Consider the following 16,839-nt stretch of genomic DNA (forward strand, 5'->3'; position numbering starts at 1 on the left):
GAGCTTGAGAGTTTTTAAAGCAAGAACTGGTTAACCACTGTAGAGGCTAAGAGAACAAGGCCAATTCACATCTCACCTGTGGCTGCATCTCATTGGATGCTTTTAGGCAAGACCTACTGACACTTAGCTTCAGCTTCCTCTATAATGTGGAAATATAATTAGCCTGGCCTCTTGCTGTAGGAATGAACTAGATAATGACTTAGTTAACATACAGTGACAAGTTGTGGGCTAATCATGTAAACTGTTCACAATTTCTTGTGTGCAAGTGGGTGTGGGTGAGTACATCACCTCCTCCTGCCTGCTCCTCATTCCCACTTTTAATCAACAACCTTTGATTGGCTAGGCCCCAGGTTGTAAGTACGATGTGTGAACCCAGAGCTAGGGACTAAACAGTCCAGCAGTTAACCCATGATTCGTGATCAGATTGACTGCTAGGTTGTTTGACCCTTAAACAAGGTTTCTCATTACATTTGTAACACAGTTTCAGTCAGTGGACTAGTCTTGTCTTGTGGCTTGGTATCAGAAGCTAACAACAGGTTAACTAAAGGACCTTTTTGTGTTTGGGGCTATTAATGTCTTTCTAAGGCTTCTATGTAAATCAAATGCATGAATGTCAAAAGGGATCCCTTTTCAAATGCTGATTATATTGCTGTGCTGTCGCACCCAAGGGAGAATGAAATGCTGCCTTTGTCCCTTGCTCTGCTAATTTTATACACATGAAAAAACATAGTGTAAGCAAAAGATGGTATGGTATCTCTTTTCTCAGTCCTAGAGGGGTCTCTTTCCGCTCTTGTCTCTCTGTCCACCCACCCCACCACCCGTTTGAAAGTTAGAACAGTAGTGAGCGTTGCATTGTTTTGATGATGAGTCTTGAATTAAACATTATGTAAAGATGGCTAATTCCTTTCGATTTTGAGAGTCCTGAGCCAGGGTTCTAAAGAATATGTGGGGAACAGCAGGAAAGGAGAACATGTTGGGTAGTGATTTTTTTATTCTAAATAAACTTTAAAGGAACCAAAGCTCGTGGTTTCACCCTCTTTTGGCATCCAGGTAGTTGGTGAAAAAAAGAGATTCATCTTTTGGAACTACAGAAATAACCTTCTTTAAAAGCCATGGCCTTGGGAAAGTGAGCTCTTCTTGGGAGCACAGGGAGTACTAGTGTAAAACTGATCAGTTGAGCAGTTTTGAGATGGCTAGTTCTGAATGGATGTGTCTAGAAAGCTAAAGTGACTTGCATTTTTTAAATCCAACTTGTGTTCTCATGTCTGAAATTGGATGTCTGAGTTGTCTCACTGTGGGGTGAATCCCTATGAAAGTTCCTAAGGTTATCTGGTGTTGATTGACCTACTTTGGGAAACACTCATGGATTCGCTTACAGGTTTGGCAAGATATGCTGATTTGTGATCTTCACATCTTGTCACATTGGAACCATTTCTCATATACATCATTTTCTGGTTTCACTTGGTGGCAAATGGTCCCTATGCTTATGTTCCTGCGATCTGAAGTAGCCTTTTAAAGTATGTGCTTTTGGTAGTTCCCAGTTTGTTCTTTTGTTTCTTTATCTGATTTTTTTACATTTGAAAGCATATCGGACAAAATAAAATAGCAATTGTCTGCTGATCCACACTTATGCAGTTATTTAAATTAGTTATTCCTGTATAAGTAGTTGCTCATGTTTAAAAAAAAAACTCTGGAAAACACTGGGTTTCTCAGGAAATTGTCATCTGCAGGTTTCTGTGCTACTGGCCTACTTTGCAAACCAAGCTATGGTTGGTGTTGGAACCATTTCTCCTGTGTTGGCATGGCTCTTTTGAAATACAGTGTGCAGTGTGGGAAAGCAGGGAGATCGTAAGGCCTGTTTGCACAGGCCTCCTGAAATTTGCTCGTGCTTAGCAAGTATTCCCTTGGGACAGACATGCATAAAGCTGCAGTCCACTCCTAAGATTTGGCTACATTATTCTAGCAGACAGGGCATCACACAATTATCATGTGTCAGGACCAAGAAAATGGCTAAATGGTTTCATAGTCAAATTTTGAAGTACCTATGGAAAAGAGATGCAAAGTGTATGTTCCAAGTCTGAGCTATTTGACTGTAGTTGTCATTATGCCATTTGTACATAGCCTGCTATGGTTGGATTGGGGAACTGTTGCCCACTAGCTCTTGTGGAACTCCAGCTCTCATTAGCCCCAGCCAGCATGGTTAGTGGACAGGGATGATGGGAGCTGTACTCTAACAACATCTGAAGGGCCAGTTCTGTCTCATGGCATGGCCAAGACAAAGCACCTGAGGTGAGGCAACAGAGAGAAAAACAAGTTTTCTTTGTACTGACTTCTGCTGAATCCGGGGGAATAAAGAGGACAACAGCTGGAGTGTGTGAGGAAGGAACAAAATTTACTCCTCAAACTTACAAGGCAGGAGATAGATCAAGCCTTCATTATTCAGTGGTGGTATTGGACAGTTCCTCTTCATTTCATGCTGTTTACCCATAGAGTGTGGAAAAGTAAAATTCTGCACTTGAAAATATAGTTTCGGTGGATAGAAGATCCAACCTCCTTAGTTGTCAGTGACCCAACCACATTCATTGGAATGTGTACCTGTGTGCAATCCACTTCCGGTGTCTCTGCTTAGTCACAATAATGACTATTATAAAAACTGATATAGAAGCTGTCTACACTCTTCTAGAATAAGACACAGACAAGGTGGAAAGGGTACAGAGGGGAGGGTAACAAGGATGATCCAGGGACCAGAAACAAAGCCCTGTGGAAAGATTAGAAGAACTCGGCATGTTCATCCTTGAAAAGAGAACACTAAGGGGAGATATGATAGCGTTCACAAGTGGTTGAAAGGTTGTCACAGAGAGGAAGGACAGCATCTCTTCTCAGTCATCCCAGAATGCAGGTCTCAGAATAATGGGCTCAAGTTACAGGAAGCTGGGTTCTAGCTGAACTTCAGGAAGAACAGTACGGCAGTGGAGCCAAATACTTAGGGAGGTTAGAGGCATTCAAGATGCAGCTAGACAGCCATCTGAGGGGAATGGTTTAACTGCACTGAGCAAGTGGTTGGACCTGATGGCCCTCTGGCCCCTTCTGGGTCTACTGTTCCATGAGCTCCAGGATTTTCCAAACATTGTTTTGCCAGTTGTCTTGGGCCCGGCTCCTGTTTGCAATTGCTGCTCAGGTTGTGTGAATGGGAAAATCAAGCAGCAGTTGAATGGGAGATGTGCACAAATTTGGGAAGATTTCTGTAAACCTTTCCCCAGAGGGGTCTGCCTGGCGCTGTCGTTTTTTGTTTTTCGGAGCCAGGCTAAGACCTTTTTATTTCAACAATATTTTAATAACTTTTAACGTCAGCTGATAGGTTTTTATCTGTAGCCAGGGTGGATCTGGATTTTATTTGAATTTTAGTTTAGTTTATGTAAGCTGTCCCAAGGCTATGCGATGGGACAGCATACAAATACTGTAAATCAATCAGTCACACTGGGAATCAGCAAAGAGACTACACAATTTGCAAACATTTTCCACAGACACATGCTCACATGCATATCCAGGGCTTCAAATAGGACCTAGTCACATATTTTTCAAGCAAAAATGAAATTTTAATATGTCCCTAGTTTAAATAATGGTAACTGTCACCTCTACTCACTTTCCTAAAAGGTGCAGAACTATACACATATGTTCTGTAGCTTATTAGTTGAAGTACTGTAGGAGTTATTTCTATTCGAGTAGAAAGAATATGCAGCAGAATATGCATTCAAACTGAGAAACTTTTTCAAAATCATGGTAGATTATAACACTTGGTAGCTTATACTTCTGACATCAGACAGTTGAACATTATTATTTTGTTTCTCTTTAAAACATTGTCACCTGAAAAGGGTAAAGAGGTTTAGGATCAAATGGCATTTATTTTAGTTGCTCTTTGGATATAGAATATTTTATTTATAGATTGAAGTATTTATTGCTTACCTTTTGGCCCTAAAAAGCACTCCTGCTGCAGTAGTTTTACAAGTGAACATACCTTCATTTTATTTCTAATTCTACAAACAAGAATTAAAATGCAGCAAAAGCAGAATAAAAATATCCATTCACCTTAAAGGTATCAGAGAAGGGGCCAGTCTTAGCTATTTGGCAGGGGATCTTGCAAAGCCACAGCTGAAAAGACCCTGCCTCATGTCCCTGCTGGCCACAAACTCTTGGCAGTGGAACACGAAGCAAGGCCTCCAAAGGTGGATGCAGTTGTCATCCCAAAGAGAAGAGAGTCTTGCTTGCACTGAGAGAGAGAGGTACCTGCTGAGCATGAGTGGGAGGAGCTCTAGAAGCTCATGAGAGCAACTGAGATCACTGCAGAGAGGCTCTTGCCCCTCATAGTAAGTTATTCTGCAATGCACTCAACAGTTGTTCCTGAGGCAGACCTTGCAAATAAAGGCTGGAATAAATTTGCAAAAAGAATTTTCATCCAAGTGGTGGTTTGACATATCATAGTATTTATTGCATATCACTTAAGCTACGTTAGAAAAGGGCTTTGCAGAGAGAGTCCCAAGATTTGATTGCTTGGTTTGGAACGGCAGTCCTCTTTTGTTCTATGATGATTTGGTGTTACCGCGTTGGCAGCTTGAATCCTTCTTCTCTTGTATTATAATAACATGAGATAATCCTCTTTATGAATAGAGGGCTTTAATGTGTCAGGTGCAATCCACTGTTGTGAGAGCTGAAGTCTTCTAACAGAACAGGACTTCTCCATCCTCTTCCTCGCAGAGCAGATTTAGGGGCACAAGGGAGACTGCAGCGGGGGAGGGGAATCTATTCTGCTAGTGTTTTCTCTGTGGATCCAATCCAAGATACCACTGGATCCAGTCCTCCAAATTTTAGTTCCAGATTGCTTAGTCTTACTAATATTAAAATCAAAACAGATTAAAAATTAGGTTTGCTAAATCTAAGTGAGATTCCATTTGAGTGTATTTTGTTTTTCATAAAGATAATTTATTGTTTTCAAAACATTTTAAGTGACATTTCAGGACGAAGACCTCTCAGGACAGCTTACAGTAAATATAAACCAAGAAATTAAATAATATAAATTATATTATTAAAAGTCAAAATTTGCAAGTTCTAAAAATTCTAAATTAATAATGCTTTATAATTACGTTGTTATGCATTGTCAAGTTGTTTCCAGCTTATGGTGACAATGTGAACATATGAAATGCCTTTTCCTTGATAGTCCTGCCCATTCTTATAAACTCAAGGGTGTAGCTTCCTTTATGGAATCAATCCATCTCTTATTTGATTTTCCTCTCTTTCTTCTGTACAAATATTTTTTCCATGAATGATGACTGTACTCTTCACCTGCCTGTGACCTATTGGGATGAAGCTTCAGCTTGTCCACCCTCATGTACCCTAAAACTGCCTTCAGACACATGTTAAGGAATTTCAGCCTTTCCAAGATTTATAGGTGGAATTTAGAGGTATAACACAAACCTTCTGGCGATTTCCCCAGGCAAGTAGATGCTATAGTGGAGCAAGATGGTACATGTGGAGCAGAGACAGACGGCCCTGAAGGATGACTTTGATCATGGTGTTGAAAGCTGTTCAGGAGAGCCGGTAGAGAAGGACCATAGCTCCTTACATGGTTTGTGGGCAGAAGGCCCCAAGTGCAGTTTCCACTAGCTCTAAGTATGATTGGGAAAGGACCACTGCCGGTCAATATAGAAAATGCTGAACTAGAGAGGCCTAGGATGTCTCTGGGTAACATTTGTAATAGAAAACTGAACTGTACAGAAAACTATAAGCCTTCTGTAACGTCAAATGAGAATTCACAAAAGTTACATTTCCTGAAAACATAGCTAAAGAAAGTTGTTGTCTTACTATTTTTTAAGGTGTGGGACTTGAGTAAGGATTATATGGAGTAGAGTGTTTCTGTAGAAACAGAGGAAGATGCCTTTTACCGGATCAGACTGTCAGGCCAACCCACTGATACCTGCTCTGATTAGCAGAAATTCTCCAAGATCTTTGAGGTCTTTCCCACCACCTGCAACCTGATTCTTTTAACTGGAGATAGTCGGGGATCAAATCCGGGTCCTTGCATGCTTTACCACAGAGCCATGGGCCATTCCCTAGGGATGACTAGAGAAGCTTCTCTCTCCCCTCTTGCCTCTGGCAGCAGTTTGCTGGGGGCACGAACCACTGACTAAAGGATTCAGGGCACAGAAGGCGCTTCCCACCTGCCACTGAGGCTGTTACCCTTTCTCCTGTGTTGAAGATAGTAAGGGTACCTCTTCTCTAGAAGAAATACCATAACTCTTGAGCAACGTGTTTGTTAAAACTCTTGGATTTGAAAAGGGGTGTTTTTATTCATTCCCCCCAGTAACCAGTTCCGCAGCCTGTGAGAAATTGGAGAAAGACAGACATGAATTACAAGCAGCTTATGAAGCGTTTGTACAGAAGCTGAACCAGCAACACCAAAGTGATTTATCTGAACTGGAAGAGAGGCTGAAGCAGTTTTACACTGCAGAATGTGAAAAACTGCAGAACATTTGCATTGAAGAAGCTGAAAAATACAAAGCTCAGCTTCAGGAGCAAGTAAGTTGAGTTGGAGTGAGATTCATGTTTCCAGTTTTTATACACATGCTCCTGCAGTCCTGTTTTGTTCTACTGTTGCTTAAGTCGGTGACATCCCTTGTATGTAAAACACTCTCACCTCAGAGGGTGTTATTTTGTGCTTTTCAACCATGGAAATACTTGGACAGCTTTGCTCCTTTTAGTGCCAGTGTGCTTCCACCTTGCCATTGTCCTGACTTCAAAAAACGTGGAGTTGGCTCAATTGCAGACAACAAGGGTTTGAAGTTCCTCGTATTTCCTTCAGTAAAGTTTCAGGTTATCTGTTGGCCTGATTACTAGCTAGGCAATATACGATTCAGCCAGACACCTTGGGTGCTAGCCATGCTCACTAATCCTATCGGAACCCCATGACTTTGTTGTGGTTAGAATTGGCAATGCGGATTCATACCATCTTGCTTTGCTTGGGGTGTCCCTACTGAAGTTCCCAGGCAGATGATTCTTGGGCGTGCAGCAGCTTCAGTGTGCATCTGGGATTCCTCCACACCCCTTCTTTCCAGCGCAGGGTACTTCCTTATATGACATGACCCAATCCTGTAGAGTTGGGTAAAGCTTTGCAAGAGCACTCTGAATGCGTCGGGTGAGGGGGGAGGGCTCTTTTTGGAACCGACTATTTCTCTTCTAGTGTAAACAGAAAATCAAACTGTTGTCCTGAAAACTGTCCATACCTTGGAGGTCTTTATTTTGCATTACCCAAGAAGTAGAACCTTAGAAACTGGATTTGTTACTCTTGATCCTCTGGTATTGGATTACTTTCCCTTTGGCTCGAATTATATTTTTTTTCCTGAGATGTTTCAATGCAAAATAAAAAAGAAAAAGCTTAATTTCTCATCATAAATGAGAATGTCTTTCATGTTTTGAAAAATGTTACTTATCAGGTAGACAACTTGAATGTTACACACGAAAATTTTAAGCTAGAACTCGAAACCAGTCATACAGAAAAGATAGATGAGCTGAAGAAGGACTATGAATCATCCCTTTCAGGTAAATTGTACAGCTTATTTGCCCTCATTGTGTTCATTACTGTCTGAGAGCTTTAAAATATGGAATGTTTCTCTGTCAAGCTGTTAAATATTTCTAAAGTAGCCTTCCCCAACCTTGTGCCCTCCAGAAGTATTGGACTGCAATTGTCATTCCCAATCAGTATCACTATTGCCGATGTTGGCTAGGAATGATGGGATTTGTAGTCCAACACATCTGGAAGGCACCAGATTGGAAGAGGCTGGTCTAATGTTGGGGAAGGCTGATCGACTTAACATCTTGGCCCTGGGATGAGATTTTTAATTACGTATCAAACTATGTTTTCCCTACCAAGATTATCATTGTTATTGCCACTTTAACACCATGCATCCTAAGAATTAGAATGAAGACTGCAGTGAATGTTAAGCAGGCACACTTGTGCACATTAAAACTCTCAACATTTTCCAGAACTCAAGAAGACCCATGAATCAGAAAGGGAGACTCTTGATGCATCTTTCCATGAGAAACAAGAACAGCTAGAGGTTTGGAATGTCTCTTACTTAGTAGATACATTTCTAGATTATGTGCTGCCACAGCACCAAAATCTTTAATGTGCCTTGTGTTGGGGGTGTCATATGCTACCCTTCACCATGGTGTGAGAAACCATGCATATTTCTAGTTACTCCTTGGTAACCTTAGCTCAGTTGCCTGAGTAGGATTGTCTACTTGGGACCATTCATCTTCTAAAGCTTGTATGAAGGATTACTGTGATTCCTCATTCCCATATCAGCTCTTTCTAACTTGTGCCCACTCTGCCTAGCTTGATAGTATTTCCTAAACTGTTTCTTGGCATCATGTGAGAGACTCAGGTCTTATATGTGACTATTTTTTTAATCTTTCAGGAAAAAATTGGAGAATTACAGCGTGAAAATGATGCTTTGAATGAAAAGCTTAAGTTGGAAGAGCAAAAACGTATAGCCAAAGAAAAAGCCAATCTTGTATGTATTGACTTGATCTTATACCTTATGTCTGGACAACGTCTGGATAAACCTAGAGGTCTTTTAGTCCTACACCTTTTGAAAATTGGGTTGTTTGATCTAACATAGACATTTTTCTGCAAGGATTCGGGGAATATCAGCATTCTCCTGTTGAGGAAAGAGAGAGGCATCCTTCACCTCCTTGCTTCTTCCACACTGTGGAAGGCTAAATCTCTTGCACCTGCTTATGCAGAGGAAAGGCTGGGGCATTGCCAGGATACATCATACCCTGCTAGAGCCTTGTTACTACATGCCCTCCAGAAGCCCCCCCCTCCCAATCCGCCCCCGGCCAGCACTGGGGCACAGGTGTCTCTTGCAGCCTCAGAGCTGCAGCCAATACATGAAAACCTCTGAATGTTGAGTCTCACCTCCAGCCTCAGCACATTTCTGATGCTCAAGTGCTCCTTTGGCTCTATATTAGGCATAGATTGCATCCTTAACTGTACAACAAGGGAACCTTTTCCTTCAGAGGCAAAGAATGTACATTTTTCTATCTTAAATCTTTGACTTTTTTGAATTTTCACTTCTAACTAAATGTCCAAAATGTTGAACATCAAAAATCTCATATTAACTAATAAATTGCTACTAAAATTAATGGACACCTTCAACTTATAGTTCATAAGCTTAAAGGTGGGCTGCCCCAGGTTGATTGCACCATTTTGCATTTTAAGAAGAATAAAGAGAAAAAGAATAACAAAGGAAAAAACAAACACAGAGATAAGAAGTGTCTTCCACATTGCAGGTTAGGCTTTTAGGTGGATACTTTGTCTAACAATGTTGAAACCTGATATAGGCTAATCTTCCATATGGATTATTTTTAAACAACTTTTGATTTTGATTTAAAAAAAAAAAAAAAACTTAAACTCAATTGCTAAATACACATTGGTGTGATGTCTGTTTGTGTGTGCCACATCTAGCCATCCATCCATCCAGCATTTAGTCAGTATTTTCCTAGATTGATTTTCTTAACTTGTTTTCTTGAAAGTTGGCTTTCTCTGTTGAGATGTTCAGATATTAGTCTTTCAAAATGCATCCTACATAATAAATTGTTACACATACTATTGGCTAAATTTAAACTGGAAAACATTGAATGCCCTTCTCTCTTAAAACATTTGTCAGCTTTTGGTTTCAGAGTCCTACCTGCTTATGACTGTGACTGTTGCTTTTCTGCTTAGTTCTTCGGTTTTGTATGTTACCTGGTGCCATTTACATACACAATACAACGGAAACTGTGCCTGGCTAGAGGACTCTGGCCCTACAATATGGGTACATACTAATTCTGAGGCTGATCCATTGCTGTAATTAGCTAACCAATGTCCTTCACAAAACCTTCCCATGCTCACCTTAATGGAGAATAGGATCTTAGGAAAAGAGAAGCTTAAGCAGTTGCAGTTATAGGGAAATGATTCAGGTGTTCAGACACTGACCTTTTAAAAGAAAGTGTTTCTTGTTGTCTTGGATCTTTTTTCAGTGTAACTTGATTTCTTATCTGAGACCCTTTGATCTCTCTTTATACTGTTGTGTATGTGTTGCGAAACTGAATAATTTATGCTACTATTTGAGGCAAAAATGGCTAGAAGAAAATCTAGGGTATTTTGGGGAATACCCATTTATCAGTAGTGCTCTCTGAGAATTTTTAATGCTAAACTTTAATCTGAATTGGTAGTGTCCATAAACTACAAACACAGTTTTTGCTTCTAACTGTATTTAAAATAGCACATCCAACATCATTGCTTTTGTTCAAGAATATATTGAATCTCCATAATTTTTAAACATAATGCAATTATGAACAGAACAGACTTTCGTATGTTCTCTCACCACATGATGTCTTCCTGGGATTTCGGATTAGAAGGCCACATAAAAGTTTCTTGCCAGGTATATTTTCCTTTAGGTTGTCCTATTAATTGTTTTTAAAAGGCAGCAATAGAGTAACATTATAGAATCAATTACACCAATAACATCATTCTATAAGAGTAGATTCCATTTTGAGCTTGGGTATTTTTGGCCATATTGTAGGCTATATTTTAAATATATTTTTCATTTTTTCTTCCTTGCCCATTTTTAATTTGATATAATCTATAATCAGGCAATACTGTACAAATTCCAAATACATTCAGTGCTCATAGCAATGTTGAGGAGCCCCCTAAGCTATTCTAAATGTACTTTTTCAGAAAACCCCTCAGATCATGTACCTGGAACAAGAACTGGAAAGTCTGAAAGCAGTGTTGGAGATCAAGAATGAGAAACTACATCAGCAAGATATCAAACTGTTGAAGATGGAAAAACTGGTGAGGTCGCAACTTGAAGTGGTATTCGTCCAAAATCTGGATTTGTTCTAAGCATGCAGAAATAAGGGCTGCAGACAGTTAAATTACAATTCCACCCGGCAGTAGTATTTTGACTTTTAAGGTCCAAGAGAAAAAAATAAAGCATTTCATCTTATGGCCAAGTATGCAGTCATTCCATTCCATAGAAAACCTAAATTATGATCGTCCATAGCGAACATCAGTGAAACTCATGCATTCTCCCCTCCCTCTTTTGCAAGCCTGGGAAAATAATCATGTCTTAGTTTTTCACTCAGTTAAGAAATAGACTTTTTAAATTCACTTTCCTGACTTGAACTAGGAAGATCACAAACTGCATGTGTTCTGTACTATACTGTTCGTATGTAAAGAAGAAAGCATTCGGGCTAATCAACTTACACTAGTTTATCAAGTTTGAAGTTTTAAAATAGTGTAGAGTAATGTAAGCCAAGCTCTGTGAGCCTGTGATCCCTGCTTGTCCTTAATCCAATTCTTTTCACTTTCATTTACTGAATACTCTGCACAGGAATGTGTGTTACTGGATATTTCCACGTTGAGCCTGATGAGTCCTGGCCCAGCTTGGAGCCCTTGGAAGTAATTGATACAGATTTGCAGCAAGATGGAAAACTTGGCTTTTAAAGGCAGAAGAAACCCAGTGGGAAGATCCCAAGCAGTTTCTAACATGAAATGAGAGTTGGAGTAGTCACTGGGATGCACAAAGGGCTTCTTTCCTTTAAACTTGAAATGGCCAATCTGTTAAGCTCTACTAACGAAGCCCCATATTGGATGACTTCTAAGCAAAGGGCACAGGTTGTCCTGTGAAGTTAATAGTATAAGAAAGAGGTGCCTTTTTGTCTGTTTTGCACAGATTTTTTGCCATCGCCAGGCCAGGCCAGGCCTAAGGCAGAACAGCAGATGGTACCTTATCTGCCTCTTCAAGTCAAGGCGCATAGTATCCAAAGCCAGCCAAGTTATTTTGGTGCCTGAGGTAGCAGATCCTATAAGCACCTTTCCCCTTACCTGGCGGCAGCCGTACAATACAAACAAATCGCTAACCAACTGCCCTTGTCTGACACCGGAACTCGGTTGCCTCACATGGCTTCATAGTAGATCCAGCCCTGGCCATGGCAAAGGACCAATGTGTATCATAAGCATGTGAGATTCTTGGTGGGAAATCTTGTGAAGCAAGATGAGAAAGACTGTTTTATTAAAAGGCCACTTAGATTGACCACTGAATCCTATACCTCATTTTTTAAAGCCTCCCTTTAAAAGGCTAGTGAGCCTAAACCTCACTAAGCTTGGGGATTGTCTGGAGCCCAACACATGGAGTCAGAATGGAAACACTTTAGTGGGCCTAGAGCCCAGCTGCAGTGTATTACCATGAGTAATAAACTGAGTGAAATTGTAGGTCATGCATGTGGATTTTTTAAAGCAAACTTATTTCCTTGTTTGCATAAATGTAGCATCCAGGTCTTTTAAGATTCTGCTAGAGTGATTCAAAGGCTGAACAGAACAAGCAACATTCTGAACTGTATATTTAGGCCTAGATAGAGAATGCTTGCTCAGGAAATTCTAGGACATAGGTTAGCAGCTTCTCAGGCTCAAAGGGGCATTGCCTCGGGCCCCGATTCCCCTGGACCCCACTGAGGGCAGGATCTCAGTATACTGCTGCTTGTGCTGCTAAAATTTGTCAGGGCAGCAAAAGCTGGCAACTTTCTTTAAAACAAGGAACATGTGATTCTTTGGAAGCAAAGCTGTGCTTGTAGGCACATGCTCCCTGCACCCTGTGTTTTAAAGCAGTGTTTGACTTTTTGCTGCCACCAGTTTGACACACCAAAGGTGCTGGGGCAACACACACATGAGCTCTCTGGGTTGCACGTTCTCCCCCTAAGGGCTATGGGTAACAGTCTGAGAGACAAATGTATGCCTCCACATGTCACATGCTCCTCCAAGAGCTACAAATCTCAGTGTCTTAGTTGTTTCTTCTGCAGTGTACAGACAAGAGAAGCCAACCGGAAGAAGGAATAAATATTAGAATATTTGGGAACACTGAGGTTTCGGGCACTGTGACAGCTATGCTCTGGCATGATGCAGTGGTCTTCGAGTATATTTGGGTTTGGCCAGTAGTCTTCAGAGTTATTGATGGTTGGTACCATGACGAGAATCATATCTAAAGGACATTGGATACTCAACCGTGATTTTTATATTTATATTTGAATAGTTGTTATATCACTTTTAGGATGGCTTCATCCATGGAAATAGAGAGGTAGAAACAAGTTTAAGCAAAAGGAATTAAAAGAAACAAAGACAGCAACCCATTTTTTTCCTCTAAGTTCTTTCTTACCAAGTTTTCAAGGCAGGCTAGACCCGATAAGGGTTGTGGAGGGTTCTGTTGAGATGGAGTCTGCAAGTTTTTGCTAGGCCTAGAGAAATGACTTTTGGCTCTAGGGTCTTAGTGGGAGCACAACCAAGTAGCAGCAGGCTTATGTTACCTGGCATCCCACTTCTGCATTTCCTTCTCCCCCTGACCCCAGGTATGTGTATTGACAGGAAGATCTTAATCATGTTACTGGCCAACTCTACCAACTCTGTATTGCTTTCATTATTGTTCTGAAATGCTCTGATCTTACCATATTTCTACTCCTTCCTTCAAGCATGGGATTTCTTTCCATTTCCTTTTTATAACAGCCCTGTTCAGCCAGAGAGCCCCAGGGTCATCCTGTGAGGTCATGGATGGAAAATCTGAATGTAGATTACATCAGTTCAGGCCTTTCCTGGTTCAGTACAGTCCATGTGACCTTAGTTAAATAAATTGCAAGGTGGTTGGTTTACAGTTTACACCAGAGTTGTTTCTAGTAAGGGAATCACATTCTGGGCAGTGATTTAAAAAAGTGACATGTCTGAAGATGCTTGCTTCTTCGGTTTGACATCATCAAATTCTTGCAGCACCTTAGAGGTGTAACAATTTGGCATTAGCTTTCATGGAATGAAGTCCATCAGATACAACAAGCTATCAGAGCTCCATTTTATTAACTTATTCTTGGAGCCCTACACTGAATGAGCACTTGACTTCATATAAAATTTCTAAAAACATAAAATTTGCACATTTTATCTAAGGTGGAGAACAACGCTGCCTTAATGGAGAAAATGAGAAAATTTCAGCAGGAGAATGAAGAATTGAAAGCTCGGATGGACAAACACATGGAACTTTCCAGGTACCTTAAATAATTCATTCTGATCGGTCTGCTCTGTTGAAGAGCCATAATGCTTTGGTGTGATGGGAGACATAGGCAGGTCAGGTGCAAAGAAATGTTCCAAGCTACCCTGAACCAAATGTACTGCGGTTGGTCCCAAGCTAAAATAAGCAAGAGCATAGCCTGCACTCAGCATCGATATGGAGCTGCTCTGTTGCAAGCGCCTCCAAGTTGGTGCCCCCCAGACATTTTGAAGTACAGCACTCCTCATCCGTGGCTAGCATGGCCATGCAAAGATGATCAATGAGGATGCAACTGGAACATTGCATTGCACGTCTCACTTGAAACTTACTCATTCCCAGCTTTCCTTTTCTCTCAACAGGCAACTGTCCACTGAGCAGGCAGTTTTACAAGAGTCTCTGGAGAAAGAATCCAAGGTAAATAAACGCCTGTCCATGGAGAACGAAGAACTTCTGTGGAAGCTACATAACGGAGACCTGTGCAGTCCAAAAAAACTATCCCCTAGTACTCCACCAATGCCTTTTCAGTCGCCAAGGAATTCCAGCTCCTTCTCCAGCCCAACTGTGTCACCGAGATGACACCACTGTAAGGAGAGACTCGCTGTACAAGCATTTCATTCATGCTCTGCAGAACTAAAGACAAAGATCAAGGGAGCAAAGAGCTATATGAGCTGCATGTGACTGAAATGTAACTGGAAAACTACTGCTGTGAGAAATAACTATAACATACGGAAAAGTTCAGGAGTAGGATTCAACACAGTGCTCCTCCAAAAAGACTTCAGTAGTATCTTCTCTGAACATTGTTGCACAAAGCACTTAAAAGAGCAAGAAGAGTCTTGTTCATTATTGCCTTTTTCACCTAACTCTAGGGAAAAAATGCTCAGGGGCTTATAAATAAAAGATCACAACCTTTAATATGTTCCTTATTATAGAAACCTTCTTGTGACTCTGGGTGTGGCGTGAATGAATTGTATGTAGCACACAGTAAGTGTGTGTGTGTGTCGGATGCCGCCGCCTTCACCATGTATATTATAAAGGACAAAAGCTGGAAGAATATAGTGACAAGTACTTCATGAATAAAATATTGTCATTATGCATGTTTTATCAAAGATTTCCCCCCGCACTGGGACTAAGGAAAAGCCACCACTTGTGCTATATGTTCTTCCTAATCCCTCTACTTCAGTTTTAGTAAAAAGATGAAAGGAGAAGCTATTTTTGCTTGATTTTTGTCATTGTCTGCCTACTTCATAGTGGAATTTATCATGACATCATCTCTTAAAACATAACACGTTGTTCAAAATATTTTAGGCAACCTCATTTATCAACCACACTAGCTACAGTCCCCTCCTTCCCTCTTTCTTTCTTTTTAAAAAGTGGTAGAAAATCAGACAGGCAGCCAACAGCTGTAGAAAGAAAAGTGCAAAAACAAGGAGATGATTTTACCCAAGACGACAGTTTTTCAAAACAAAAGAGAAACTTGTAGATCTACTGATTATTTTTTTCTTCTTCCTTGCATTGTGAGGAGCAAACAGTCTGAATTGATAACATTGATGTGCACTTTAACTAGCTACCATCACATGGAAAATTCCTATGTAGTTCCTATGTAACAGATTTATCCACCTTTTATAATTGGCTGCAGGACTGCATTCTCAGTTTCATCAGGCTGGAGGCTTTCTCTTACTTCCTTGAATTGGTGATGCAAAATGTCATTGTTTTGCTGAATCGATATGCGGAAGATGTTACTGTCATGGTTAACATTTAGTACTGTATTACAAATTTAAAGATGACATAGTGCATGTCTGCTCTTGTTAATGACCTATTCAACATTTATTTTGGTGCTTTGACATGTCTTGTAAGTACAAGCGCACTCTTTATTAAGATTAAATATTGTCTCTGCTTTCAAGTATAGAAGGAATGGATAAGTGCTAAGGCTACACTGCTGTACCCCAGAACGCACTGATGCTGCCTTGGCTGTTAAATAGTCAACTTGCTAGCCAAAGGCTGATGAGCTCATGCTGTTATTTTTGCAGCAAAGATCTCAAGATCTACCAGAAATCATTGCCTCTTCCAAAAAACCGAAAGGGTGAGTCTTGGGGAAAATTGGTAAACAAAATGTCAAACCAAACATTTTGTCTAGGTTGCAAAAACGTTGGCTGTAAAGGAGGAAGGTTTTAGTTGTTCTGTAATTATGGAAGTGCTCTGTAATATGAAAAATTCAAGGCTGAAATACTTTAATTTTATATTGTATAAAGTGTGCCTCCCCCATGGAACATTTTACTTGCCCACCCCCATTTATGGCACTATACACGCCACTGTAGCTAGAGATGTCAGCACTTCTAAATAAGCTGTTGTCCAGAGACTGATTTATATAACCGTGAAAATCCGCTGTAGGCTCAAACTTGGCTTAAAAGTATGTCTTGGAGCAATTTATTTCTTTGGCAAAGTCATATTTGATCATATGTACTGAGTGTTAAAAATTGAAATAAATTTTTTTTACCAGTTTAAGACTCTGTTCTGATTATATATAACAACACCGAAGCAAAAGTAGTGTAAATGCTAAATGGCAAGGAATTTTTTAATAACTATATGAGGAGCATGCTGTCCAGTGGCTGATCCATTTGGGCAACCATGGCTATTCAGGTTGAGCTTGCACTTGAAATTGGTGACATCAAAATCGTAATTGAAGTTTCCATAAGGCTGCTTTTTGCTGCCTGAGAGG

General features: G+C 40.4%; 1 protein-coding gene across 4 annotated transcripts in view; it reads left to right on the forward strand.

The window, feature by feature from the left end:
• Window positions 1-16,625, forward strand: part of MTUS1 (microtubule associated scaffold protein 1) — a 110,203-nt gene extending 93,578 nt beyond the window's left edge. For all 4 annotated transcript variants that reach the window (XM_044455759.1, XM_044455758.1, XM_044455760.1 and 1 more), the window contains 7 exons: window positions 6,356-6,570; window positions 7,485-7,590; window positions 8,035-8,108; window positions 8,469-8,564; window positions 10,775-10,891; window positions 14,024-14,121; window positions 14,483-16,625. In XM_044455759.1, the coding sequence (XP_044311694.1) occupies window positions 6,356-6,570; window positions 7,485-7,590; window positions 8,035-8,108; window positions 8,469-8,564; window positions 10,775-10,891; window positions 14,024-14,121; window positions 14,483-14,699 (923 nt within the window). In that variant the 3' untranslated portion in view covers window positions 14,700-16,625. The remainder of the gene's footprint in view (window positions 1-6,355; window positions 6,571-7,484; window positions 7,591-8,034; window positions 8,109-8,468; window positions 8,565-10,774; window positions 10,892-14,023; window positions 14,122-14,482) is intronic.
• The last annotated feature ends 214 nt before the right edge of the window (window positions 16,626-16,839 follow it).

Source organism: Varanus komodoensis, unplaced genomic scaffold (genome assembly GCF_004798865.1).
Source record: "Varanus komodoensis strain SLA01 unplaced genomic scaffold, ASM479886v1 scaffold8, whole genome shotgun sequence".
NCBI classification, from domain to species: Eukaryota; Metazoa; Chordata; class Lepidosauria; order Squamata; family Varanidae; genus Varanus; species Varanus komodoensis.